The sequence below is a fragment of the Fonsecaea monophora genome, assembly GCF_001642475.1.
Source record: "Fonsecaea monophora strain CBS 269.37 chromosome Unknown Scaff31, whole genome shotgun sequence".
Lineage (NCBI taxonomy): Eukaryota > Fungi > Ascomycota > Eurotiomycetes > Chaetothyriales > Herpotrichiellaceae > Fonsecaea > Fonsecaea monophora.
The window spans coordinates 185,969-210,792 of record NW_019173962.1 but is presented as its reverse complement, the minus strand read 5'-3'; the positions used below and the strand labels follow the sequence as shown (position 1 = coordinate 210,792).

Sequence of the window (24,824 nt, the reverse complement as noted above, 5' to 3'; positions counted from 1 at the left end):
GCAGATTGCGCTGAACAGGATCCGTTCAACTCACGCCCCTGCCCCCGTCGACGTCAAAAGCTGCACCTGTGATATAGCTCGCCTCATCCGATGCCAGAAAACACACCATATTTGCGATATCTGCTGGCTGGCACACGCGACCAAGCGGGATCGTACCAAGTATCTTTTCCCGCCCTTCTGGCGTGTCTTGCCCTCCAAGCGCGCGAGCAAGCCTGGGAAATTGGGTCAGAAGTCAATCACAAGCTGGACAAGTATGGACAAATTACATGGCTGTTTCTCCCACCGCTGGTCGAATACAGTTATACCTGATCTGGTCGACAGCGTACTCTGCTGCAAGACCTTTCGTTGCCTAGGTGGGTTTCGTCAGCTAGGGAAAACCAGTCCATGAATGACATTTCGGTGGGAAGACGAGATTCCTATACTTACCACTGTAACGGCTCCTTTGCTTGAAGCATACCACACCAAATTGGGTCTCGGACGCGGGTCACTGATGCTGCTCAGATTGATAAACGATCCGGGAATCTTATTCTCCTTCCACCAAGGCACCACCACCTTTGTGCTCAAATACAGCGGTTTCACGTTCACCCGAAACATCCTGTCGAACTCATCCTCGGCCACTTCATGCGACGGACTGGGGAGATGTACCACGCCTGCGCAATTGACCACCACATCGAGACGGTTGGAGTATGCCTCGAGTGCTGCCGAGAGGATGGAGCGCCACGAGGACTCGAGTGTGATGTCCCCTGTGAAGGCGTGGACTTTCCCGGAGTTGGAGGAGCACGACGCGACTGTTCTCTCGTTTTCCGCGCTGTTGACATCGACGGCCAGGACGGAGGCGCCCTCGGCCGTGAGTTTCTGGACGATCTGCGGAGGGAGGCATGTGCGTTAGAATGCTGGACTGTGTTCCGATATACCAAACAAACAATTCACTGCTCCCTTCGATCACAGATTGATCCGATCTCCCTGTTGAATGCTACATCATAACCAAACCCTCTCGACTCCTTCAAGGGAGACCAAGAGGAACACGCACACCACCAACCAACCTGGCCTCATTCGCATTCCCTACCAAATGCATCGCAAGTTCTATGCATGTTATGTACTTACAGCTCGCCCAAACCCAGCCCCCGCGCCCGTGACAATGATACTCTTCCCGTCGAGTCGGCCCATTTTCCTATCGCATATACTATACTCCTGAGCTCTGAGGAACAGTTGACTGGGTTGATAGGTGATTTTCGACGACGACAACGACGACGACGACAAATACTCTTTCTCGCAAAGATAAAAGCCCGACGATAGCCTTGCAGTGCGTGTGCGATTGGTAGGGTAGGTATTATATCAACGTGTTGATCTATTTACTTTACTTACTCCACCTTTCCATCCCCTGGTGACCCCCCCCCCCCCCCACCATCTTGCCCGCATGAATATTTGACTTTGCGGAGAAAGGCTGCGGTACGTGCTCTGCTGGTAACTAGTGAGGGGGGTAAAGGTGTTTGCCGAGTCAGACAGGCACCGGAAGAGCGTTCGTATTTGGATGCTCGGCTACAGGTAAGGATGTGGAAGACGAGTCCCGAGAGAAAGTGAGAGCGAGTAAGTGAGCCCGGTTATTTAGCCGGGTACAACAATAATCTCGGGATCTAACGCGGCAGTGTGGTTACAGAAATGCACACAAGTATTGCTACCAAGCCAAGAACCATCTACACTCATTATATTCGTCTCCACAACATTCATCTTTGATAGAAGCAACACGCTCCTAAACGCCATCCTCATTGCCGACTTCTCCAACTCGACCATGGGAAATGAGCCAAAAGACAAGCCCGTCGTCCCTCGAGAGGAGAAATATAGGGGTGACCTAGTTCTCCCGAGCCTCGGTTCCTGAGGTATGCTAGCTAGGTCAGCGCTTGAATGGAGAACTGTTCATGGTGGTGTGGTGTTGTCTTCTAATACACCGCCGCCGTCGCCATTGTCACGAGAAAAGAATCGACGGAGCTCGGCCGCGAATACTTCCGGACTGCCATGTTGCGCTTTGTTGAACGTCCCGCCGTGATCGACACCTGCCAACTCGACGCGCCTGGCGTTGGGGAGGATCTTTTCAAGCTCGCGAACCGAGTTCTTCAGATACGCCTGGCTCCGGCTTCCGCCCAGGATAAGCGTCTCTGTTTGAATCGCCGCCAGCTTTTGGAGGGTTTCCTCTCCAAGCATCGACATCACGATATCAATGTCGTTGCGGAATGTTGGGATCAGATCCTTGACCGATGGTTGCGTGTTCTCTCCGCCGGCCAACTCCTTATTCGGCTTGTTGCCCGTCTGCTCTAATGTCATCATGATTTTCGTCAGGAGCACCAAAGCACCTTGTGGGAAGTATTTTGACCGGAAAATCCCAGGCCCCATCTCCGCGCCGAGCATTGCAGTGACGGCAGCTTTGGCAAGCTCGCCCCGTTCGATCTCGGCCTCGTATCTCTGTACCCACGCCGTCATTCCCTCTCGATCTGAGTCGGGCCGCCAGGGTGGTTCATACACCGCGATCCGCCGGATGTGCGACGGAGGCGCTGCCAGCGTCGCTCTCAGTGTGATTAATGCCCCCGAGCTCACGCCGAAAATGAACTGTGCACCCGTCACTAGATGGATGGCTTCAACGTCTTCCACTTCCTTCTGGACCGAGTAGTTCTTCCCGGTTGGACCGGACTGTCCCCGTCCTCGTCGATCAGGGAGATAGCAAGTGAATCTATCCGACAGACCTTTCGCGAGGTCCATGTGGCTGAGGCCGTGTTGCATCGCGCCATGGAGAATTATGATTCCCGGCCCCTGGCCGATCTGATAGAAGGCAATCTTGGTGCCATCTCTCGAATGTGCAGGTTTCAGTTCGAAAGCCATGAATGAAGAATTAGGTATTATGAGTCAACCTGAGCACTTTTGTCCATCCACGACGGAAACCGACTCCTGTAAAGTATAATATATCCCCCAGATTTTTCAATGCTTCGGGGGCTGTCCATGGTGTGAAGCTAGGCAGCAGTGAAGGTTAGTTATAGGCTGGGTTGCGGCCCATCACTTACCGCCCATTTTCCCTTGGTTGCCGCTTCGGGAGTCCTCGTATTCGCAAAGAACATGATGCGACTGGTTCTTCGCTACTATCATACTTGTCGGGCCTGAAAACAGTCGAAGCTCTTAAATGGGCTGCACGCCTTGAAAGGTGGTTCCGAGGCAAGCAAACGAGCTTGTCGCTTCCATTACAGACAGACTCGGTGGCCGAAGAAGCCAGCTCAGGCCATCACAGAGTTTTCACCCAAGCAAGACTTTTCTCCTTTGATATTCTGTTGTGGTGAGCCGGACTTGTTAGAGCAGGTGGAAGGGAGGGAAGGGAAGAGAGAGTGATCTTTCGGAGTAATATTTTTCCGAGACTTGGCACTACTTCGAGATTCATCGCTTCCATTCAAAGATGCCGCCATCACATCCTTCATCAGAGGCAATCAGACACAAAAGTTTTCAGCAATGAGACTCTCGCAGCAGGCAGATCATGATACCATCACCCCATGTTCCGAACCCTTCGTTCAATCGGCGACAGTGACGGTGATCCCCTCAAGCATACTGAAAAAGTGATCCAATGAGGTATTCTGGAACATGCTGTGAATCCCCAAAAGATTGCGTCGTGATCTCGAGTGGAGCTACTCCAAGCAAACAGCTGAAGACCGGCACAAGTTGATCTTCCGGTTCGCGGCAGGTGGCGAGTATCTTCCTGAGTCTGTTATGCTTGAAACCCTGCATGGCATTTGTCCGGCAATCCTCACTCAATGCGACTGGGTCGTGACGCCGGCGCAATGAGATTATGACGATAGTCCTGGTAACGAGCGCACGAAAATGAAACCTTTGGGGAATTCGACCAGGTGGACATGGCGAGGCTGAGGCCCCTGGCAAGACGCAGTGATGTATTGTCGTTAAAGCCGAATGTTTCGACCGAGTTGCGCCAATTCGCCCGAGCCCCCAAGTCAGAATCAGGAGATCAAGGACGAGCGTTTGATAAACAATCAGCTCTAACCAGTCTGAGATCGAACGGAGTTACCAACCTGGGACATGTACAACATGTACGAGGTATATTTCTGAAGCACAGTATGGGGTGATGGAGCTCCTTACAAAAAGTCACCGAGAAAGTCGGCTTCTTTTCACTCCGACCTCGCCCCAGATTTACGACTAACAACCACTCGTATCCGCCTGGTGTTCACGCTGAACCATTGGTGGACAGCAAGTCGCTATACTTCTTTTGCCGGCTCATGACGGAACGACCGCCTCGATTGGTCCTCTTTGGTTCGTACAATATTCGACATGTGCGGAGCAAAGTATATCGCACGTTTTACCTTTTTGTCCGTTGCCCAGTTTGGCAACGTTGTGGTCGGATATAGAGACCCAAGGTCCGAGACCAGGCCAGCCAGGAGACAGTCGGGAAGGTTTGATTTCCGTATGCGGGGATTTGTCACTCTGGTGTACAGTGAGAGGTATAACATGTCTAAAGTACATATATACCACCGCATCACCATGTGCAGGTTGGGTCTTCCTCCTCAAACACGGACAAGCGAACGCCAGAAACAATAACTCTCCAGTCAATCGAGCATTTTGATCTCTGTCATTTCTCAAAGCGCACCTTTTTGGCCCTGGTCGAGTCTATACTGGGTGTGAATTGCTCTCAGACCCTGAGTTCTTTTACAAGATAACACAAAACCCTTTGACAAACGAATCCCTCTTCCCTAACCTTGCGCCATGGCACAACAACAGTATGCAAAGGACCAGCCAGCGGGCTACAAGAACCATGTGGAAAACATTGCCATCGTCGGGGTAAGTGTCACAAGCAGCAGCCGCCTCCCTCTTTCCTCTTCCTCCCTCATCTCCTTCATTTCCCCGAGGGTTGTGTAATAAAATTGATTTGTTCTTTGACACCGACGACAAATACTAACTACCAAAAAACCAGGCCGGAGGTCAAGTGGGCGAATACATTGCGCGAGCACTCCTCAAGACAGGCAAGCACCGACTCACTGCCATATCGCGGGCGGACTCGCAAAGCACTGTGCCCGAGGGCATCGCGGTGAAGAAGGTTGACTATGCGAAACCGGCGACGCTGGTGGACGCGCTGCGGGGCCAGGACGTGCTCATCATCACGATGGCGGTGACGGCACCGCCAGAGACGGAGACAAAGCTGATCGAAGCGGCTGCCGCGGCTGGGGTTCCCTGGGTCCTGCCCAACGAGTACAGCACCGACCCGCGCAACGCTGCGCTGCAGCAGGAGACGTTCATCGGGGCGGCCAAGGACGCGGCACGGCGGCGCATCGAGGAGCTGGGCGTCAGCGCCTGGATCAGCTTCACCTGCAGCTTCTGGTACGAGTACTCGCTGTCGGCGGGCCCGGCGAGCTACGGCTTCGACTTTGCCAAACGCACCGTCACCCTCTACGGGGACGGCAACACCAAGATCAATACGACCACGTGGCTGCAGTGCGGGCGCGCGGCAGCGGCGCTATTGAGCCTGAAGGTCCTGCCCGAGGACGCTGACGACCGCTCCCCGACACTATCACGATTCCGGAACGACGTGCTCTACGTGTCCTCCTTCCGGGTCAGCCAGCGCGACATGCTAGCGTCGGTGCTGCGCGTCACGGGCGACCGCGAGGCCGACTGGACCGTGCTGCACGAGGACGTCGAGGCGCGGTACAAGGCCGGCACCGAGGAGATGAAGACGGGCGACCGCGCGGGGTTCCAGAAGATGCTGTACTCGCGTGTCTTCTTCCCAAACGGCGACGGCGACTTCGAGTCCAAGTACGGCCTCCACAATGACCTCTTGGGCCTGCCGAAGGAGGACCTCGACGAAGCTACCAAGCGGGCCGTCGACTTGGCTGCAAAGGGGGGTCCGTTTGCCCAGCGCCGTCACTGAGAACATCCCCCAGGAGGCAAATAACACATATGTGATCTGAGCTGGGAAGGATAGTTCTAGAGATGGCAAGGAACGAAAGTGAAATGAACTGAATCGACCGCGTTGAATGTTGAGGTAGGGCATAGCAAGTACCATTCATATTTATACATACTGTACCTGCAATACGGCACATTTCCCAATGAACAAGCAACATTTCGCAATACATTTGACTGTACTGGTATACGTCGTAGTGACTTGTGTTCGAGACTCTGGTTTTCTACCACCGTCAAACCCCGTTAGGTATGCTCCTTCGTATACACTCCCCCTTGTTCCCCACCCCCATACACATACACACACACACACACTTTCTCTCTCTCTCTCTCTCTCTCTCTCTCTCTCTCTCTCTCTCTGTGTGTGTGTGAGCTTGTTGCTAGATACGCCTGTATGATATGATATGATATGAAATAGTGTATGGTATACACTCCCAACACCGGGAGGAAAACCCCTTTGCAGTATCCATCCATCCGCCATCTCTGCATCCGTTCAAACCACAGGTACATAGTGAGGTATATAGATATACAGGACAGTATATCAATCACCACTCAACGCCAAACGCCTCCCCGAGCAACTGTCTAATCGTCTCGACCAACGCCTCCGGCCCTCCCCTCTCCAACGTGCCCCCCGGGACCCTGACAAACCTGACCGGCGTGCCATTCTCGTCCGTGACGCCGCGCTCCTCGACCACCCTGCGCATCTGCTCTGCCTCCTCATCACTAAACCCGCCGCCGACAATGACGCCCTCGGGCGGCGGGTAGAGCGCGTCGAGGAGCAGGGCGAAGTTGTCGAGCGAGTACGTCCGCTTGGGCTCGATCTTGGTCAGGATCGCGCAGTAGGTGAAGTGGGGGGCGAGTTTTGTTTGCAGTCTCAGAGCCATGTCGTGGTGGGCGCCGAGGCAGAGGAGGCGGTGGGGCTCGGTTTTGAGGAGGGAGCAGGAGCGCGCCATTGGATACACTCAATATTTTGGGTTGATATGTTATGGTATGGTTTGGATTGGATGAATGGACGGATGATTGTTTGGGTTGAGTTGGTAGATTGATAGGTAGTCGGGAGAGGGAATCCTGGAGAGGAGAGAGTTTCTTGTTGAAAAGCTTTGGATCTGTCTGGACTGAGGGTTGAAAATCAAAAGATCGAGGTGTATTTATATACACGAGAAGCGCACTGCTGCCTCACATCTTCTGTGTTGAAGCGATGCATGGCGCTGTACAAGGCTGCGCAGGAATGGCCGACCGCGATTGGTCGATCGACAACGTCATCACGATCTCCATCCCATCCACGTTGGATCTGAATCGCCGAAAGCCTTCACGCATCCTCTCTGTATCTGCCCTGTACCAACGGTTGATCGGGGATCAGACAGTCGGTCTCCGAATCACCTCGCACAAATTGACTAAATTGCCTGACAACGGGATTACTGCGCGTGTTGAGATACCACTGACATCATTTCTAACATAGCTTGACAGTTGACAGTTGGCCGTGTCGGGTTTCAGCATCACAAAGCAGCGGCATGAAGACAGCCTTGACCGCCGGACAAAATATGCCGTTAGAGCAGCACAAGAGTCATGGATCTATTGTTAGACGCGGCCAGCACGTCCAGGCCGACGAAGAACTGACCTTCGGGAACCTCACCATGCTGTTCATTTGGTCAATGATATGATCTGCGGAAATGCTTGACTGCCGGATACTATCTTTAGGGATACAGAACCTGTGACCCTAACATATTGAAAGGTCCAAAGACCGGAGAACTTGGTGCAGATCAGATTTGCACTAGCATCCCCAGAGTGATCAGCCAACATCGTCGAGCGGGTTGAGGCAGCGCTGGCTGCAAGGGTACTTCCATGATAGCACTTGCAAACATCCATTATCAGCTCGAGCACAGTCTCCCACACGATCAATGTGAAATATATCTCGTAAGAAATAGGCATGTCTGTTAATTGCATAGTTTACTCGAGCCCCCAGAAGAGAGAGCCAGAGATGCGTGAATGAGGGCAGACCGAAAACAAGGTTGACCCTGTCTAGAGCAAGCACTAGCCCTCATAAACCTCGATTTCGTGGTGTGCCCTCTCTGCTTTCTTTCCTGTAAACGGATTCACTGATCCGTATTTTTGAGGAGCTAGGACAATCGCCTTCTTTCCGCGCTCAGTTTAAGGATCATGTCCCCCAATTCAAGAGGTATTCAATTCTTGCAACAACTCCCTGACCTCACCCAGATCGCCCTGTCCCTTCCTCTCGTTGTAGATGGCAGCTATCAGACTGCTGTCGATATTGGGGAACTCTCGCTGCAATTGCGCTTGAATCCTGTCATCTTCTGTTTGCCGAGCATTCGCTTCATACTGCTGCATGTGCTCGACCTGTTCGGCCCGGTCGCTCTGCTGCGCCAACAGCTGTTCGGTGTCGCTACGGTTGATGCCTTGCGCGGGCGTGAATGACTGCTGGTGCGATTGCTGCTGAAACTGCTGTGTCTGGCCCTGCTGAGGACGGGACTGGTAGTAGGATTGTGCGGCGCCTTGGGTCTGTTGTTGGCGTTGCTGTTGGTGCTCTTCCTCAGAGGGGGCGGTATACGGATTCCCTTGGCTTTCGGCGCTTGCCCAGGGATTATTCGACGACATCCTGCCGTGTGATGGAGCTTGTCGTTGTTGTTGTGCGTGCGTGAGAATTTGCTGGACTCGTCCGACCCGGCCGTCAGTCAGCTTGACCTTGATGCCTCGAGGGTGATTGTGGCGGGTGAGCAGTTGGGAGACGGTGCCTTGAACCTGACGCCCGGTCCTTTGGTCTGCTTTGAGGACGATCGAGACGAATTGACCCGCTTTGAGCTGGGACAGTTGAGTGACTGGCATAAAATTGGGAAGGGATGGGATAGGGGGAAATGATACTTGACGAGTACTGCGACAATGCAGCAGGCAGGCGGCACCGTTTCAAGAGAGATGAAAACGCGTCAAGGAAGGTGACAGTGGCTGTGGTGGCTGCCATCCAGCGCGATGACGTATCATGCCACGTTCCAGGCTAGTGATCGAGATAAGCACAGTCTGACAAGAACCAATTACTTCCATTTTTTTAATACTCTCTGGTGTCGATTCACCAGCGTGAAACAAATAATATTTCGTCAGACCGACACCATTTCCACCCACATCGTTTCTTTTGGTGGCGCTGGTCAAGGCTCGGTCTAGCTCCCCTTGGCCGAGGCTGTTATCAAGTCCCAATCCTCCAACGAACTACTGGTGCACGCACTTATATCCTCGATATCATGGCGCGAAAACCCTTCCTACCCTTGAGGTGTCGCAATGACTGAGCACACGCCCTCTATCAAAGAGCTCAGCCATGACAGCGCAAGTGCCCAAGGAGGCTCAGCCCGTGCCAGAAGTTGACATTCTCTTCCTCGGCAGCCCCGGCGTAGGCAAAGCCACCTTCCTGTCGTAAGTCCTCCTCGATCCCTGTACAGGTTCTGCTTCGGTCAGACAGTACTTTTTGCGTCTCCCTCTTTTCCCCCATCGCTCCAATCGCTTGTATGTACTTGTATGTCCGGCATCGAGGCTCAAATTGTGGAGAGGGGCGTGATAGACAACTGGAACACATCCGCGACGGCAAGCTCAACCCGCCCGCGCCACCGCACAGGCGAGTCTTCGCCCCGGTCGGGCCGGTGACCTTCGACGTCACCCTGTATCGGCGGCCGTACCAGTTCCGTATCCACCCGTCGACATCGCCGCTGTTCATCGACCCGTTCCCCCCCAACCCGGCCTTCGCCATCATTGCCTTCTCCATCTCGTCCCGCGACTCCCTGTATAACGCCCAGCACTACTGGCGCCACCAGCTGTCCCTGCACTACCATGACCTCGAGCACACCATGCCCGTCATGCTGCTGGGCCTGAAGCGGGACGAGCGCACCGAGGAGAGGCGCGAGGACGGGTCCTACGAGTGCGTCATGCCGCAGGAAGCGCTGCGCGTCGCCCAGGAGATGTATTGTGATCGCTACGCCGAGTGCAGCGCCGTGACGGGCGAGTTAATGTTCGAGGTCCTGGAAGACATTACCCGGACCGCGGCGAAAACGACGACAAAGGAGGGTGGTGGGCTGAGCGGGACGAATGCTTGTTCTGTGATGTGAGAACAGGACATGAACTATGAATCTGGTCACATGTGACGATCTGGCTACTGTCATGGCCATCTCATCCAGAGGAAAGAATTAGATATATCAATTCTATTCGATAAGCTGTACCTTGTACTTGTGACAGAGTCAAGTAAAGGGCCCCGTTGTCCCCGAATCCGCATCGCTACGCTATGCAATAATCCCATTTCAAACACCACGAACCATTCCCACTCCCACAATCACCCATTTGTAGGGGAAACGGAAAAACTCATATGAACAGCCCCTGGAATGTCTTGTCTTCCACACTCCCTTCATCTCTAGAGATAGAGACTATTAATAATCCCAGCACCCAACTTCCTGCACCCCTTCCTTTGCTTCTCTCCCAACGTATCCGCCCCCTTCCCAAATCAAGAGAAAAGGAATCTCGTTATTCTTTATTTCTTGTTTAAAACAAAGCATCCAAACAGCAACAACACGCCAACCCGGCCAATAACCCAGTACAGATACCCGGGCCCGAGCTGCCTCGATCCCGCTCATATACCACCTGCGGTGGGGGCTGTTGGCCGTTCCAGCCTTGCGGTGGTCCGTAGCCAGGTCCGCCATAGTAGCCCTGCGGCGGGGGTCCACCACCGTAATAACCCTGGTTCGCGCCGTGGTTGGGATCGTACATTTGTTGTTGTTGGTAGTTGGGGTCGTAGGCCATCTGGGGTGGCGGCGATTGGAAGCCCGTTTGGCTGTGGTTGGGGGCCGCGTACTGCGCAGGAGGAGGGTATGCAGGTGGGTCGAATTTGTCGGCCATGGTTCTTATCAATTTTTTTCTTTCTTAAAACCTTGGGGTTTCGTTCGCTGGTGTTGAATGGGTGGTGGTTGTGGTGCTCGCTTAACTGGCTCGCCTGGGGGACTCGAGAAAGGACGAAAAAGTTCAATAGGGCGCGGTAATCTGGAGCGGTTGGCTGACAGATAGGCGGCGGAGCAGGTATGTCAGAATCGAATCTTTGGGGCAAGGGTGATTTGTTTTTTTGGAAGGACTGGTTTGAAGGATTTGAATGAAAGCGTTTGGTGCTTTGACCAACAACAAAAGATTTGATCTGCTACCTGCTGGGCTTTGGCTGTTTAGAGGAGCCGAGGGAGAAATGCCCGCCGTCACTCCGAGGTGCGGAGAGAATTTCTGCTGTTCGGGTGATGCGAAGGCAATCAGTGATATAAACCTATGCACTGAGGGCAAACTAAAAGGTCTGCACGCATAGAGAGCAGCTGTGAACAAGGGAAAAGGATCTGGGGTCACTCTAGACCAAGAATAATCATGAAGAAAGGTATTCCATATAGGAGAAGTTTCACTCTGTACCTCCCATTATTGCTGGGCAAGGGTTGCGAGACGCGGGAAGCAACCGCCTCGGAGTGCGACGCGTAATAGTGAGTCTTGGGAGTGACTTGGCTCAGCCACGATCACTTTGTCAACGTCGGACTTGGTCTTTCTTTCCCGTTATCATCTTGTACTTGGACAGAAAAAGCATGACCGGAGAAAATATTCAAAGAGAGACTGAACAGCTGAGGACGAAGAGCGATGCGAATGTAACAGTGGATCAATTATTCGAGAGGAAGAGGAACTGCTGCCCACAATGACTATTGCACGGAGATACTCGGTAGCGAGTACACGGTACAGGTACCTCCTCGAGTCCCACGCGGCCGCTAGACCTGGTTAAGCCACTGTTTGCGACTGAGTTCGAGGCGCAGTCTCGCCTGTGGCACGGACCAGATGTGGCGTCAGTCTGTCCTCCCCAGACCAGGCTGCCGACGTATGAGGTACTCAGCAATGAGCATCACGAGTGCCTTTGGTTTCTCACCTCATCCGGATCCGTGCTGGAGCATCCTGAGGTAAGAGACCAAGTGGCAAGAATCTCCAGTCTCTTCTCATGATGATATCATTTCGAGTAGATTGATATCCCCTGGGTCTGCTTGCTTGGAATGGCACAAATGGCTCTTCCCGAGAAGCGTTGATGCCTGGTCAGGATCTTGTCCGAGTGTCCCCAGATCCACCGTCCACAGCAAGATCAGCCAAAAATAGACAACAAGATGGGAACCACGCCACCCCCATACTCTTAGAGGAAAAGGAAATCAACGTGATCGACAAGGCTGAGACTAGACGAAGATGATATGAGCGCAGCGTTTCTGACCAGTAGATCGCTTGGCCTTCTTTTCACGAGGCTGACGTTGGCGTATAGCCTGGACCTGGAGTATTGTCTTTACCTCGACGTCTTTACTCGGCGGCTGATGATACTTAAGATACAATACGCCCTGTTGTCCACACTGTCTGTAGGTGTCGTCGAGCATCCATTTTGTGTCTGGTTGGAATCCAATGTCGATACCGAGGGAGCCGTCCAGGTGTTAGAACTCGATCAATTTTGCAATCTCCAGTCAGTGTGGACAACATACCCTCTGCATGCGGCAGCTCAACCTGCCTTCCTCAATACCAACCTCAACTTGACTGGGATTTTTTACCTTACCGGCACATGTCCAACAATAGTCCCAAATCTTCGAATGGGTCATGTGATCTATACTTCTCGCCTATATCTTTTTCCAGTACCCTCCTTGTCTGCAAGGGGGAGAGTGACAATTCGCAATAAACTCGGCTGTTGATCCACCGACCCAAGCATGGATTTCCACAGAGCAATCTTCTTGGAATTTTGGGTCATGCTTAATCATGGTAGATAGCGCGTCGCTGAACAAGGCGACCACAGCAGGAGGGCGCGTGTTCTGACGGATAAGTCGCGGTGCATGCCTCAGGGGAATTCACCCATCGCCACGAAACCATCATAGTACAACCCATTCTTGACTTTGTATGCGGCATTTTCGCCATGTGCCTGTCGCTAGTTGGGCTGAGGCTTTGCTTCGTGGCTCAAGAGGTTGCTTGGGCTGCGGCCCTAGTACCTTGATGCCTGAGTGGTGTGGTTCGTTGCTAATCGGTGGGGGGTTCTACCTCGAGTGCCATGTCGTATTCACAAGCATCCAGACCAAGTTGGCTAAAGAAACTCGAGGGGTACGTGAATGAGAGTTGATCGCGGGTTCCACTTCTCCGGAAACCATTCGCGGAAACCTATCCGTCGAGGAGGCAGCCTTTTCACCCATCACCGACAAATCCTGGTTGGATGGATACTGCCTTCGCTGAATGAATGATGACTGTACTCCAGGCTGGGACTATTCGACACCAAGATTTGGAAGCACATATCTGCAGTTCCTTTTCAGCTCCAGGAATTAAACTAGCCATATATGGTATGACTTGACATTGTCTTTCAACCAACCGCAGAGATGCTGCTTCGATCCACTGACTCTTACCTTTTCAAATGACGGATGGTAAGGAGACCATGTAGAACCATCATGGCGGCAACAGAAGGTATCTAGATGGACGCTCCGATTTAGTACTGGCGTCGTCGTCGAGCAGTGCTCGGCTTCCTAGACTAGGTGATCAAGCCTGGTGATGCCACCCCTTCATGCCATACACTCCAGCTGACTGAGTAGCGAAGAGTGAGGATGCCAACCGTATCTCGTGGCTGCTGGGTTATCCACCGTGCTTGCGAATCTGAACAGCCGCTCGAACAGTGGACATTGTCATTAGAATTGAGCGTGCCAGGCATTCCGGACGCAAAGCGACGTGAGTGGGCGCAATTTGCAAACGACCTATACCCCTAACAGATCGCCGAGTTATCTGTAGCACGGCTCGCTTCGGAAGAGTCTGACGTCTCAATTGGGTGGAAGTCAAATCCAAGAACAGTCTGCCAAAGGTCCCCGAGTTTGTTCGAGAAAATGGACCTTTCCAACAAAGGAAGCTCGCTTTGAAAAGCACATGGCTTCGCGAGAGCCACTGGCTCGTCGCTGAGGCTGGGGGCGGCGTCAAGAACGATTGTGCCCAAGTGACTTTGGCCCTCTCGAGTAGTACCTACAGTCCTTCCGTGGCTTTTTGTCGGCCGTCTCAGGCCTGCCAGGACATGGGCTTGCTCTCCAGGTTCAAGGTACGGGACTTCTGGCTTCTTGTTTCTCTGCTGACTTCGGTCACTGCCACGGTCAGCATCCGAACAGCAGGTATATTGTGACTTTCAACAACTCGGCCCCAGTTTTTCTCTTGTTTGAAACATCATGGCTCCCATCGAGGTGGTGTAGGCGCACAATCATGGGGCTGACGTAGAACTCAGCATCGTCGACAGGATTGGATCAAGGCTTATCGGTGACACAATGCCCAACCTGTCAAAGCGGGATGGGGAGAGGGGTACTGAGTTACTGAACTGTCTGTACAAACATCGGAGGTACTTGGAAGGGCTGTTGACCCCTCGTGTGGGCGCTCGCTAGTCAATCAGCATTGAGGGACTGTGTGGTTATTGCTCCGTCGCTGCCCCTCCTCGCACTCCTTGGTCCAACTATCCTTTGTCTGGAAGGCTGCAGGAGTCGTTCTTGGGTATCGAAACCCTCCTGCTTTTCAGCCAGGACTGAAAACAACCCTCAACCGTGCCCAAAACTACGCCTAGCAGGCCAGTCTGGAGCCCATCGTTGTTCTCAAAGTTCCAAGGGTCGATCACTGGAGGGTAGCGAACGTCAAAGCTCCTGCATAAGTCGCCCATGATGGAGGGACGCTTTCGATTCTGATGGGTGGTCGTATTCTTAGCGGTAGGTTTCGGTGGTGCTCAGTGTGCGCGGCGCAGGAGGTGAGGGGCTATTTCTCCGATATCCTTGGGTTAGTCTCATGTAAATCTGGTCGGTTTCGCCCTCAAGTTCGGACATGGATATCCTTTCTCCAGGTAATAGGATGGACGGGATCCCTCGTGCCACCCCATTGAAGCCGGAGACCCCAAAATCTTGTTCTATCATTCGTAGGAGCGGAGGATACCAAGGTTCATCTGGATTGAAGACGCAGGTGAAGGTTGCAGCCTACCTTGCAGTAGTCCGTGGCAAAAGTCTTGAGGATTTGCCAACCTGACCAACCGTGAGACCGTAGGTGGGTGAGGATCCTGCCAAAGAAAGTCATCGAAGGGTCGACAAAGCGGGGCAAGAAAGAGGAGTAAGGCAGCCAATGCATCCTATCAAAGCCGAGAGGCTGACGCATGCGCTGTCAAGACGAAGGCTGGAACAGAAGGGGCTTGCATTAGTGAGCCACCCCAGCGGCACAGTCGGGGCGAAGGCTGCCTCGCAGGCTGCGCTGAATGGCAAAAACATGATGTCGTCAGGAATAGAACCGCGGGAGAGGGCGGCCACAAACCCCTCTCTCCCAGCTGAATGGTCGGAGGGAGATACCCTCGACTGATCGGCGATGGATCGATGGGAAGAGGTCTGGAAGGGTGTGAAATGGGGGGAGGAAGACAGATTCCCCTTCTTTGCCACTTCCATACTTCGAGGGCATCCGGAAAAGTCGCCTTCAGCCACGTGCATACGCCACGTAACTTTCAGAGCGACGGCGAGGTCAATGAGCATTCCAATTTTCAGAAACCTGTTCTGAATCAGTAGAATACAATTGTTTTGGACCCAGAGTTGATATTATTCGACATTTTGATTCTCCGTCGATTTGAAGCTATTTACAATATACCCTTCAAGCCATGAAAACCCTGGAGCTGAACACGGACTGCGGCGGACAAGGCGTCCAGAGTCAGCCTGTGGAATCCCAGTGTTGAGACTCAAGTGTTCATCATCCTGGGATTCGAATGACCCAAAGCCGGCTTGCATGGTTGATCCTAGGATATGTCCTCAGATAGGATGTTGCACAAGTAATCCTCGTAGCGTAACAGTAACAGTGACAAAAAACCCTCCCCCCATATACCCATCATGTCATCTCGCGCCAGCACTTGGTTTGAGGGACAGTGACTATACTCTTCCAAACGCGCCTGCCTTTCCCCTAGTTTTTTCTTCTCATCCGATAACTTTCGACGCTCAGGCTCCCCAACACACGCGCATGCACACACACATAAAAGAGAATCCACGGTCTAGTAAAGGATGCCGACAAATGCGCTGACTTTCTCCTGTAAATCTGCATCACCCCTTGGCTTTTCCTGAATATGTCCAGTCCATTCCGGTAAAGAAGTTTTTTGTAAAGTAATATCGTAAATTCGACCACCAGGGTATCCAGAAAATGGGAGGGGAAACCCCAATCGTAACACCGTTAACTCGTTACAGCGTCGACAAGATTGCTGCATAACGTATGTAAAACAAAGTCGGAAGATTAAAACGCGGCAACCGAAGGAACAAAATTCGGTTGCGGATAGTAAGGCTTTTCGTGCTCATTCAGCGGAATAACGTTGCCATAGAAGTTGAAGACGGGGGGTTGTAAACGTTGGCCAGCATCATGGAAAGGAGCCTCGGACTCGTATCCGGAATCCGTCGAAAGCGAAGAGCAAGAGGAACTCTGCTTGGAAGCAGGTTCAAACAAAGACCACTCCGAAGGTTGAGGTTGGAAATGTTGTGGCGGAGATGGCGAAGCAGGTGGCGAGGGTGGCAGAGCCATGTTGGCACAATCCATTGGGTCCACGTAATCGTAGGGAGACGCAGGAGGCGACGGAGGGAGGGTATTGTACGAATTGGTCGTCAACCTCGGACAATTGAGGATCAACTCGCGAAGCTCCTGGAGGGTAATCCTCTTGTGCGGGTCGCACTCGAAGATGCGTCTCAGGATCATGTTCAACTCAGGGGAGATGGGTAAGATCGAGCTGAGGAACTTGGGATCCTTCAAGAATGCACGAAACGTGGAATCATCGGGAGAGGCCTTCTTCCAGGGATTGCGGCCACAGGTCAAGTTCACCAGGATAACGCCCAGGCTCCAGACATCGTTGGGTGCAGCGGCATAACGGGCGTACGGCCGTGTGGGCGCTTGTTGACACTCTGAGAAGGTTGTTAGCATATGGACCCAACGATGAGGAATATGGGGAGGGGCCAGATGAGCGTACCTGGAGACATGTAGAACGTAGATCCACACCCGAAGTCCGAAGTGATGGAATCGGTGGTGGCAAGCCCAAAGTCTGCGAGTTTGACAGTGTGGCCGTGGTTGGTAACCAGGATGTTCTCGGGCTTGAGGTCCCTATGGTAGATCCCGATGGAATGGCAATACTGGACGGCATCCAAAATCTGCAAGAAAGCATGCTTGGCCAGTTGGTCGTCACCGACAAATCGGCCATGTTCAGTGATATTGGAGAACAGGTCGCCTTCAGGGCAGAATTCCATCACCACGTATGTGCAGTCCGGGCTCTCCAGAATGCGAAGCAGCGAGACAACATTGGGATGTTGGCTGGCTTGGTGGTGAAGGGCAATCTCGCGGTGTTGGAAGCGTCGTTGTCTGGGATCCAATCCAATCTTGGGTAGGGCCTTCACGGCATAGGGGATGTTTGTGTGTCTGTCGATGGCCTGGTAGACCACTCCATAAGCGCCAATCCCTAGGATGGAGACCAGTTCGAGTCGGCCAGCAAGAACGCACCCCAATCGGTCCTCTGGTGAAAGGCAAGTCGCGAGTTGAGGGGACGATGGTGGCGTCAATAGCATTCTTGGGAGAGCCCAAAAGTACGGAGTACTTGGTCTAGGAAAAGGGAGGAGAGTCGAGCAAGACCAAAAAGAACAGTTCAAAACATGGGTCCAGAAGAGGTCCAGAGACGTGTTTTGAGGAAATGTAACAGAAATGTGGCCAGTCCCTGGATATGGAATGTAGGTCCAATGGATTATGATATGTGGTGATCGGCTTGGAAGTCGAGCAGGTAAAGGAGAGACCAGAAGGTATGGGGATACAAAGTGATACAGAGCAGAGAGTAGATAGTGAGATATAGGAGAGAGGTTAAGAGGTTCCAGGTGGGATGTTGGATGGTTTTGTGGTGGTGGTGGTGGTGGTGTTGATGCGAGTAGATGTATTGAGGTATAGAGGCAATATCATGTCCTTTTAGGTATGACGGACGTTGTACTCGAAAAGAGCCATTGCGAGCATGGCGAACATGGCAAGCGTCGACGCACGGACCGCCCACACTCATGCCACCCATGCTTGTGGGGCAAAAAAGCCGTCAGAACCTGGTCAGAGGGTGCTGCGAATAGTACGCCAGGAAGGGGCAGGGCCCACATCGATGCGTCAAAGTTCGCAAACCCTGGGCTGTAGTCTGACGCTGGGGACGCTGGATGACGAGCTCTTCATGAGCGGTTTTGGTTTAGGCCAGCCAGAGGAAGCAAGACGAGGCGGGCACCGTCTGGCAGGAGACACGGGCACAAGTGGGTTGCATAGTCTTGGGTCGGTGGAAAAGTGGGCGATGAGCGGATCACCAAGTGGCTGGGCGCATTTCTTGTCACCACCGACAACAGATCAGCGTTCCTTGCGAGACCGAGCGCCAGCGCTAGCAGGTCGACCAGTAGCTGCTCTCCCTGACGAGCACTATCCAGCACCCCAATCAACCAAATCTGCATTCTTGGGGTGCTTGCAGGGTTGGGTTCCCACACCACGGAGGAAGGCGAAATTCGACATGGCCATGCCCGGAAGCACACTCGTTTTGGGCTGTTGACTGGCAAAGTACGAGGGCACTGTGTTCGGGTTGCCATACCCAAATTCGCCGCCCGCCTTCTTCCGGGTGTTGGCTGTAAAATTAACACCAATGGCTTTCTGTGAGAGATTTCAGGTGTGACGCCACGACCAGGTAGACGCAGACTCCCATCCAGCCTGCCGTGTTCTGCTTCATCAAGGCAAGCCTGGTCAAACCGTCTCTTTCAAGTGTGGAATGGTTGACACCATTGGAGGGGGCCTTTGGTGGATAGCGATTGGGTGCTCCCGGCGCCAGCACAGACGGCATCGGACATGAGACGAGCAACCATGAAAAAATTTGATCGTCCATCGGCAGGTCGGGGAGTGGCCTGGTCGGTGAGAGACGCTTGGATCGTGTGTTGCTTTTTTGCGCCTCGCGCCTGGAAGAGTTGGAAGGGGGCTAGTGCTGGCCTGGGCAGACATCCATCGCCATTCGCTCGTGTTTCAACCAAGGAAGGGGTCCCTGGATGCCAGATGATGGCGGGCTCAGTAGCCCAGACTCTGAAAATGGCAGGGCAAAAAGGAACTGCGGCCTGGTCGGTCTGCAAAGTACGCAGGTTGCAATGCTGGACAATGCTGGACACTGGCCCTGCCTCCCCAGCACTAACCGCACCCTGACGGTCCGAACTTGCTCAACTGCATCCCTTGCTCCCAATCACTTTGAACGTCCAATCACCCACGGCCTACCAGAGTCCACCCCAGCGCGAAGGGGGTGTGCTGGAATAGCGGCAGAAGCATCATGCAGTGCTCTTCCCTCATTCCTGCCCAATTGCCCCCATGGGCGTTCTGAGATTTGCAACTCATCCGGGCGGCGGACACTCTGTCGCCTACTCCGGACACAAGGCTCCCTTCACGATGGAGATTACTATCTCTGGCGAGGGCTGCATTCTGGTCAGCGCTACGTAGTCTGCGTTGACCACATAACTTTCGAGCCCACTTGTTTCTATGTAGGTATTCACCCTTGAGGGTGTTTTGCTGCACACTCATTCCACAGATAGGGGGGCCCCTACCTGCTAAACAATGGCCGGAGTCTGTTTTCAGCCACCAACTCTCGCAAATTGAAAGAGAGTTGCAGCGTGGTGAGACTGTCGAGATCGAGAGCACGGGACGCCCAAACACACACAGAGGGCTCTAGCAGAGTCCAGGCTCCCAGTAGTGTAGTGGTCCCCTTCGCACCAGAACCCAATTTGCCTCTGCGCCTTGGGTCACGCTGCAGTGCCAGCCTCGGCGGAATTGTCGGCAGCCGACTTCTCTGTGGCTTGTAACTTATTGTTATCTGACACCTTTTGATTCGCCACGATGTGCTAGTGGTAAGGCAGGCCCAATTGTCTCCCTACACCATTCGAAAATGGCAAAGGGGATTGTGATCCGCAACACAATTTACAGATGGGTGACTGTGAATGGTGGGTGGAGCTCCGCTCTCAACGGGTCCATGTGACCTCCTCCAAAGAATGAATGAACATGGTAGATCAGGAGTTCTTTGTAGAAGACAATAACCAATAGCGCCAGTAGAGGATAAACCAGTTGTCCCCACTTTGAGCCTTACCGAAATTGTTCGAGTGCGTAGGGTGTGGAACGCTTGAGCGAGAGGGTCGTTTCGCGTGTCTCAGGATCGCCATTGATAACCGTCTTTTCCAAAGGGCTTGTTTGCATGGGTGTTGGGCAGTCAAACTTCGACCAGCCCACAGGCGAGGGGTCCTAGCTTTTGCACTTGAGGCATTGATTGACCAGGATGCCATTTGGAGCGAACGCTGACTGGTGGTGATACGAGCTTCGCATCGAGCGTGTCAAACAACTCTTAGTGCCTGGTGACACAAGATTACGTAGGAGGAATACATGGGGACGTCGGCAAGCGCCCTTTTCTGGTGAGGCAGCAGTGCCCCCCTTTGGGTTCGCTGCGGGTGAGTTTCGAGCTGACTGGTTTGACAGATTTCGAGCCACGTTGCCTGACGAGTCAACGTTGAGGGTGGCAAGGACGCTAGGAACACAACAGTGACAAGCCTGAGTGACATACTCTGACTTGTCCACGAAGAAGGATGCGTCTGTTGGTTGCGTGCAAAATAGGTGATCACGAGGTTGCTAGACCCCATTCGGATGTGGCGATGGGTCCGACTCTGGTACCACTGGCACCCAACTTGTCTTGTGGGAAATTTCTGCTTGATCAGATTTACGTGATTCGGAGATGACAACTCGATAGAGGCGCGATGAAGAGTGCGATGCGAGGTGACAAAGACCCAGCGGCAAATCGCAGCCTCCATGCTCCACCGTATATTTCCCTCATTGTCTTAATGCTCCACCGTTTTCCTCACATGTCACGTTACCGCAGTTGCCAAGACCGCATCCAATGCCCGGCGACTCCCGATTGCGTCTATCGAAATGTTGCCTTCCGAATCTGATCGCGATACTTTCCCATGATCGAGGACTATTCCGTTACCGTGCAACTTTAGGCGGTTTGCTCTATAAACCAACTTGAGGATATTCACTGTTGCGTGATCCAGCATGATGATCATCGTCGTCGCCCCCTCCAGTCTATTTGCCGGGGATGGATCGAGATGTCCTGAAAGGTGCTCAGCATCGTCTGAACAAAGAGAGATTTACCGGCATACTCGTCGATCATCATGGCCCTGAACAGAGTTGAAGTCAGTCTCAGCTCCAATGGTCTGCTACTGACTTGGAGTGCTGTCCCGATTTTGCCACACCTTGTTAAATGCCCGAGTCGAGACCTCAAGAGGCCCTCAGTCCCCCCTGTCCTCTCGCGAAAGGGTCCTGCATTGGCTTCTCAACAGAATTTTCGAGTTTGCCTTTCCCCCGCTGACAGCATTCGGCATGAGAAAGTGTCTGGAGACGGAAGGGATTCAGGTAGATCGCGTCTGGTGACGTCTCACCTTACTGGCCCCTGGACAGCCCGAGTGTCAACATTTAGCTTCATAGGGCTTGCGGCAATGTTTCTTCAGGTCCGGGTTCGGATGCGCCCGTTCAGGATCGACGGTCCCGACCACCACTACAACAATAGAGGCCGGATAAAGGATCATTTTTGCAAGCAATAGTTGCCACTCAATTGGGGAAGTCCACACAACAAAGCCTTCGAAGTGCCATACTCCACAAACCACCGCGGAAAACGCTATGACTATTGTTCGGGTGTGTTGGTGATATATCGATTCCATTTGGAGGTCCCACCACTCCATCATTTTCCGTCAGTTACGGGACTCCTTTGGTCGACGCCCTACCCGTATGGTCTGGTACGGATAGCCCAAAATCCTTCCACACCGAGGGCGGGAGTGGAAAGACAATGTCTCGCGACCGATTGACCAGGCAGCCAGGGGCGAGTTCCGTCTGGGAGTCAACCAGCGGGGGGTTAAACAAAATTCCGCTGTCCTTCGTCCACAACGCCAGCATCCCATGCCGCTCACCAATGCCGACCATGCCTTTCCTTTCTGTCGAAGGGGTGGCACTGTAGTTCGAGACTCATTTAGCCATCTATCTGCGCCATTTCTAACAATGCAAGTGAAGTCGTGGAATACTCGACCAGAAAACGTTGGACTAGATTATCATTTTAATGTACTTGTAGATCGACTACTGTTCTAAATGACAAACGTTTGTGCGATCAGGGTGGCAGCGCAAACGGCGCATGTGAGGTGATATTGACCGTCACATTCTGAACCGTGCATCCTGGCTGCATCGTGAGCGTCCCGTTCAATGCTGCTTCCAACCAGTCGAAAGCCCGTTCATCTCCATTTGTCTCTTCGTCGAGGTGATTACCTGCCCTATTTCTCTGGTATAAGATATTGGCCCCTGCGCCGCAGTATCTATTGACAAGAGTGTCGGTATCACTGATCAGGCTGTATTCGTCCTGAATTGCCTTGTAGATAAACATTGGCATTTGCGGGACACCATGATAGCCCATCAGTCCGTCGACGTTGAATACCCTCTGGACGACCGGCTGCTGGAGGAAAGCTGTGCCATTGACAAAATAGTCGGCGAGGATGCTCTGGTTCATGAAGGCGACTGCCGCCTCCAGATACGACATGTTTTGAACGGCCAAGAACCCTGTTGCATTGTGAGGGCCAGAGAGTCTCAGGTTGCTGGTCAGGGCCTGGTACGCTGCGGGATACTGTTTCACCACGCCGAGGAGAAACGAAGGGATCAATCCTGCCGCCGGCGTCCCGTCAATGGTGTGTAGAATGCTCGTGCCGTTCGGGACCAGGCCACCCAGTGCGACGCCGCTGAAGTTGAGTTCCGGGGCATATTGGACTTGAAGTTCTGTTGCCCATTCGCTCGCGATCGATCCTCCTGAGTATCCCCACATGGCATATCGTGCATTGGGAGAAAGACCAAACCCTGAAGACAGCACAGCTCGAACTGAATCAAGCGTGGCGTGTCCTTCCGCGACTCCTGACCCAAACGATGCCAAGGGACCTTCAAAATCGGGTACATTGACGAACCAGCCATGGCTGAGTGCAGAGTTGATGTCCGAAAGGACTAGGCCTGTTGCCAGCTCGGATCCAAGCACATAGCTGGGACTGTGGCTCACGTCCGCGGTGTTGTAAGGAATTTGGTAAGATAGGAGGGCGGCACCTTCAGAGCTGTTGGTGAAATTTGAAGGTACGAATAAAGTTGTCACTGCCCACGATGGCTGATATTGTGCATCGGTGGTGCGAAAGAGGATATTGTACGCTGATGAACTGAGATTGTAGATCGACGTTAGATTTCCTGTTACCTCGCGCACCCGCAAGATTGTTCCTGGTGCGGCGGATTCATAGTTGGGAGGAGCAATGTAGAATGTATCCTCAGAAGACAATGAAATGGATGTGGCCGGGAGTACAGCAAAACAAAACAACAGACCACAAACGGACAGATCAAGTAAGGAACGCATGATTTCAACTTCTACCAAGGCAAGTTTTCATGCTTGGGTCATTCTATATCTCAGAGCAGGCCAGAACCCTTATATAGGGTTCAATGGACGGAGTGGTCTCTGGCACGTCCATCGTGCAACAGAGTTGGACACGGCGATATTGGAAGGTTGAGAAACGACTTTCGCCTTCGGCTTCGCAGTGAGAAGTGGGCACGGAGATACAGACATCCCGGACCTGCTGCTCGAACTGCTGAATAGGTGAATGGGTTGTTCAAGTTGCACCGTTGTAAAACCAGGCCGACCGTTGACGCTGAGAAGTGCTGTACATATCTGGTTAGAAATAGAAATAGACGCTAACCTTGGTTCGTATGGAAGCTCTCGCCTTGACCAACTTTCGTATTTTCCATCAGGCACAGTTGCAGCTTTTGTCCATAATGTTCCCGCATCATTGATAACAGGCAGGAGTACCGTGTCCACGACATGTGGCAAATGTGTCTAGAAGATCTGAACCTCGGATCCACCAAGCTGGTAAAGTCAAACATGTGAAGCGTACATAGTAGATCGTGCATATATGTCGGTCAGCATCGAATACCAGAATACTCAGCGGCGAATCTTGCAGTGAGTCTGGTGCCTCGGAGACTTCGGATGAAGATTGGACATATAATTCGCTAGACGCCGCATTCATCACTGGCTACACAACTTAGTCTGCGACACACCAACTTTCGTTCATCTCCAAAATGTCACAACATTCTCCAGCACCTCTTTGCGGTCCAATTCGCTGTGTCATCTATGCTTCAAAGGCTTCAAAAGGCCTCAAAGGCCGAAATCCCCCATGCCCTATTGACAAGGGTTGTCGAATTTGCGTTAGGCGATCTGGAGAAAGTGATTCTTCTGGGCAGCGTTCGGGGACGCAACACTTATATCGTATTCGATTACGACAATCCAGACCACCTCGATGAGTGTAATATGGTTGGGTTCAGTGTCAAAAAGTCTGTTAGGAGCATTACAATCCCTACGGAACCAGTTGATTTGATTGTGAAGAGATGGAAAACAAAGAATGTAGAACATGGGTTTTCTTTTCCGCATGAACAACTCGTAAATCCGATACATTTAATCAAGTAGGGCGATTCCTGTGGCCAATTCTACCAACAGAATCTAGACCTATCTGAGTCAATGTATACTCTCGTTGATCCTCCTCGCAGTGCCCCTTCGTTATCGTTAGAGACGAAGGCGTTATTGCTGTAACTTCACCGGCTCCTGCTCAGTGAGACAGCCACTTTAGACAGTTACTCTCGTTGGTGGTTCGTTGTTCGCATTGTACGTATTCATATCTGGTGATGAGATGAAAGGACTACAAGAGCTTGGGTCCATTTGGCGTGACTAGAAAAACCTGCACCTTATTTTAGATAAACCCGGACTCAGGTAGGCGAAA

The 24,824-nt window shown here is 52.7% G+C and overlaps 9 protein-coding genes across 9 annotated transcripts; 2 read left to right on the top strand and 7 right to left on the bottom strand.

The window, feature by feature from the left end:
• Positions 1-25: 25 nt before the first annotated feature.
• Positions 26-1,167, bottom strand: AYO21_05155 (hypothetical protein; the record flags this gene model as incomplete). Its single annotated transcript, XM_022655126.1, has 4 exons — positions 26-212; positions 267-349; positions 427-864; positions 1,105-1,167. The coding sequence occupies 4 exons, from the start codon at positions 1,165-1,167 to the stop codon at positions 26-28; spliced, it is 771 nt and encodes a 256-aa protein (XP_022512611.1).
• A 747-nt stretch (positions 1,168-1,914) lies between these two features.
• On the bottom strand, positions 1,915-2,871 carry AYO21_05154 (hypothetical protein; the record flags this gene model as incomplete). Its single annotated transcript, XM_022655125.1, has 1 exon — positions 1,915-2,871. The coding sequence occupies one exon, from the start codon at positions 2,869-2,871 to the stop codon at positions 1,915-1,917; it is 957 nt and encodes a 318-aa protein (XP_022512610.1).
• Positions 2,872-4,746: 1,875 nt separating this feature from the next.
• Positions 4,747-5,905, top strand: AYO21_05153 (hypothetical protein; the record flags this gene model as incomplete). Its single annotated transcript, XM_022655124.1, has 2 exons — positions 4,747-4,821; positions 4,955-5,905. 2 exons carry the CDS (start codon positions 4,747-4,749, stop codon positions 5,903-5,905), a joined length of 1,026 nt encoding a protein of 341 aa, XP_022512609.1.
• Positions 5,906-6,479: 574 nt separating this feature from the next.
• AYO21_05152 (hypothetical protein) lies at positions 6,480-6,818 on the bottom strand (the record flags this gene model as incomplete). The annotated part of the gene is made up of 1 exon (XM_022655123.1): positions 6,480-6,818. The coding sequence occupies one exon, from the start codon at positions 6,816-6,818 to the stop codon at positions 6,480-6,482; it is 339 nt and encodes a 112-aa protein (XP_022512608.1).
• A 1,285-nt stretch (positions 6,819-8,103) lies between these two features.
• Positions 8,104-8,775, bottom strand: AYO21_05151 (hypothetical protein; the record flags this gene model as incomplete). The annotated part of the gene is made up of 1 exon (XM_022655122.1): positions 8,104-8,775. The coding sequence occupies one exon, from the start codon at positions 8,773-8,775 to the stop codon at positions 8,104-8,106; it is 672 nt and encodes a 223-aa protein (XP_022512607.1).
• Positions 8,776-9,256: 481 nt separating this feature from the next.
• On the top strand, positions 9,257-10,037 carry AYO21_05150 (hypothetical protein; the record flags this gene model as incomplete). The annotated part of the gene is made up of 2 exons (XM_022655121.1): positions 9,257-9,351; positions 9,497-10,037. The coding sequence occupies 2 exons, from the start codon at positions 9,257-9,259 to the stop codon at positions 10,035-10,037; spliced, it is 636 nt and encodes a 211-aa protein (XP_022512606.1).
• Positions 10,038-10,464: 427 nt separating this feature from the next.
• Positions 10,465-10,818, bottom strand: AYO21_05149 (hypothetical protein; the record flags this gene model as incomplete). The annotated part of the gene is made up of 1 exon (XM_022655120.1): positions 10,465-10,818. One exon carries the CDS (start codon positions 10,816-10,818, stop codon positions 10,465-10,467), a length of 354 nt encoding a protein of 117 aa, XP_022512605.1.
• A 5,400-nt stretch (positions 10,819-16,218) lies between these two features.
• On the bottom strand, positions 16,219-17,528 carry AYO21_05148 (hypothetical protein; the record flags this gene model as incomplete). Its single annotated transcript, XM_022655119.1, has 2 exons — positions 16,219-16,874; positions 16,940-17,528. 2 exons carry the CDS (start codon positions 17,526-17,528, stop codon positions 16,219-16,221), a joined length of 1,245 nt encoding a protein of 414 aa, XP_022512604.1.
• A 4,616-nt stretch (positions 17,529-22,144) lies between these two features.
• Positions 22,145-23,413, bottom strand: AYO21_05147 (hypothetical protein; the record flags this gene model as incomplete). The annotated part of the gene is made up of 1 exon (XM_022655118.1): positions 22,145-23,413. The coding sequence occupies one exon, from the start codon at positions 23,411-23,413 to the stop codon at positions 22,145-22,147; it is 1,269 nt and encodes a 422-aa protein (XP_022512603.1).
• Between the last annotated feature and the right edge of the window lie 1,411 nt (positions 23,414-24,824).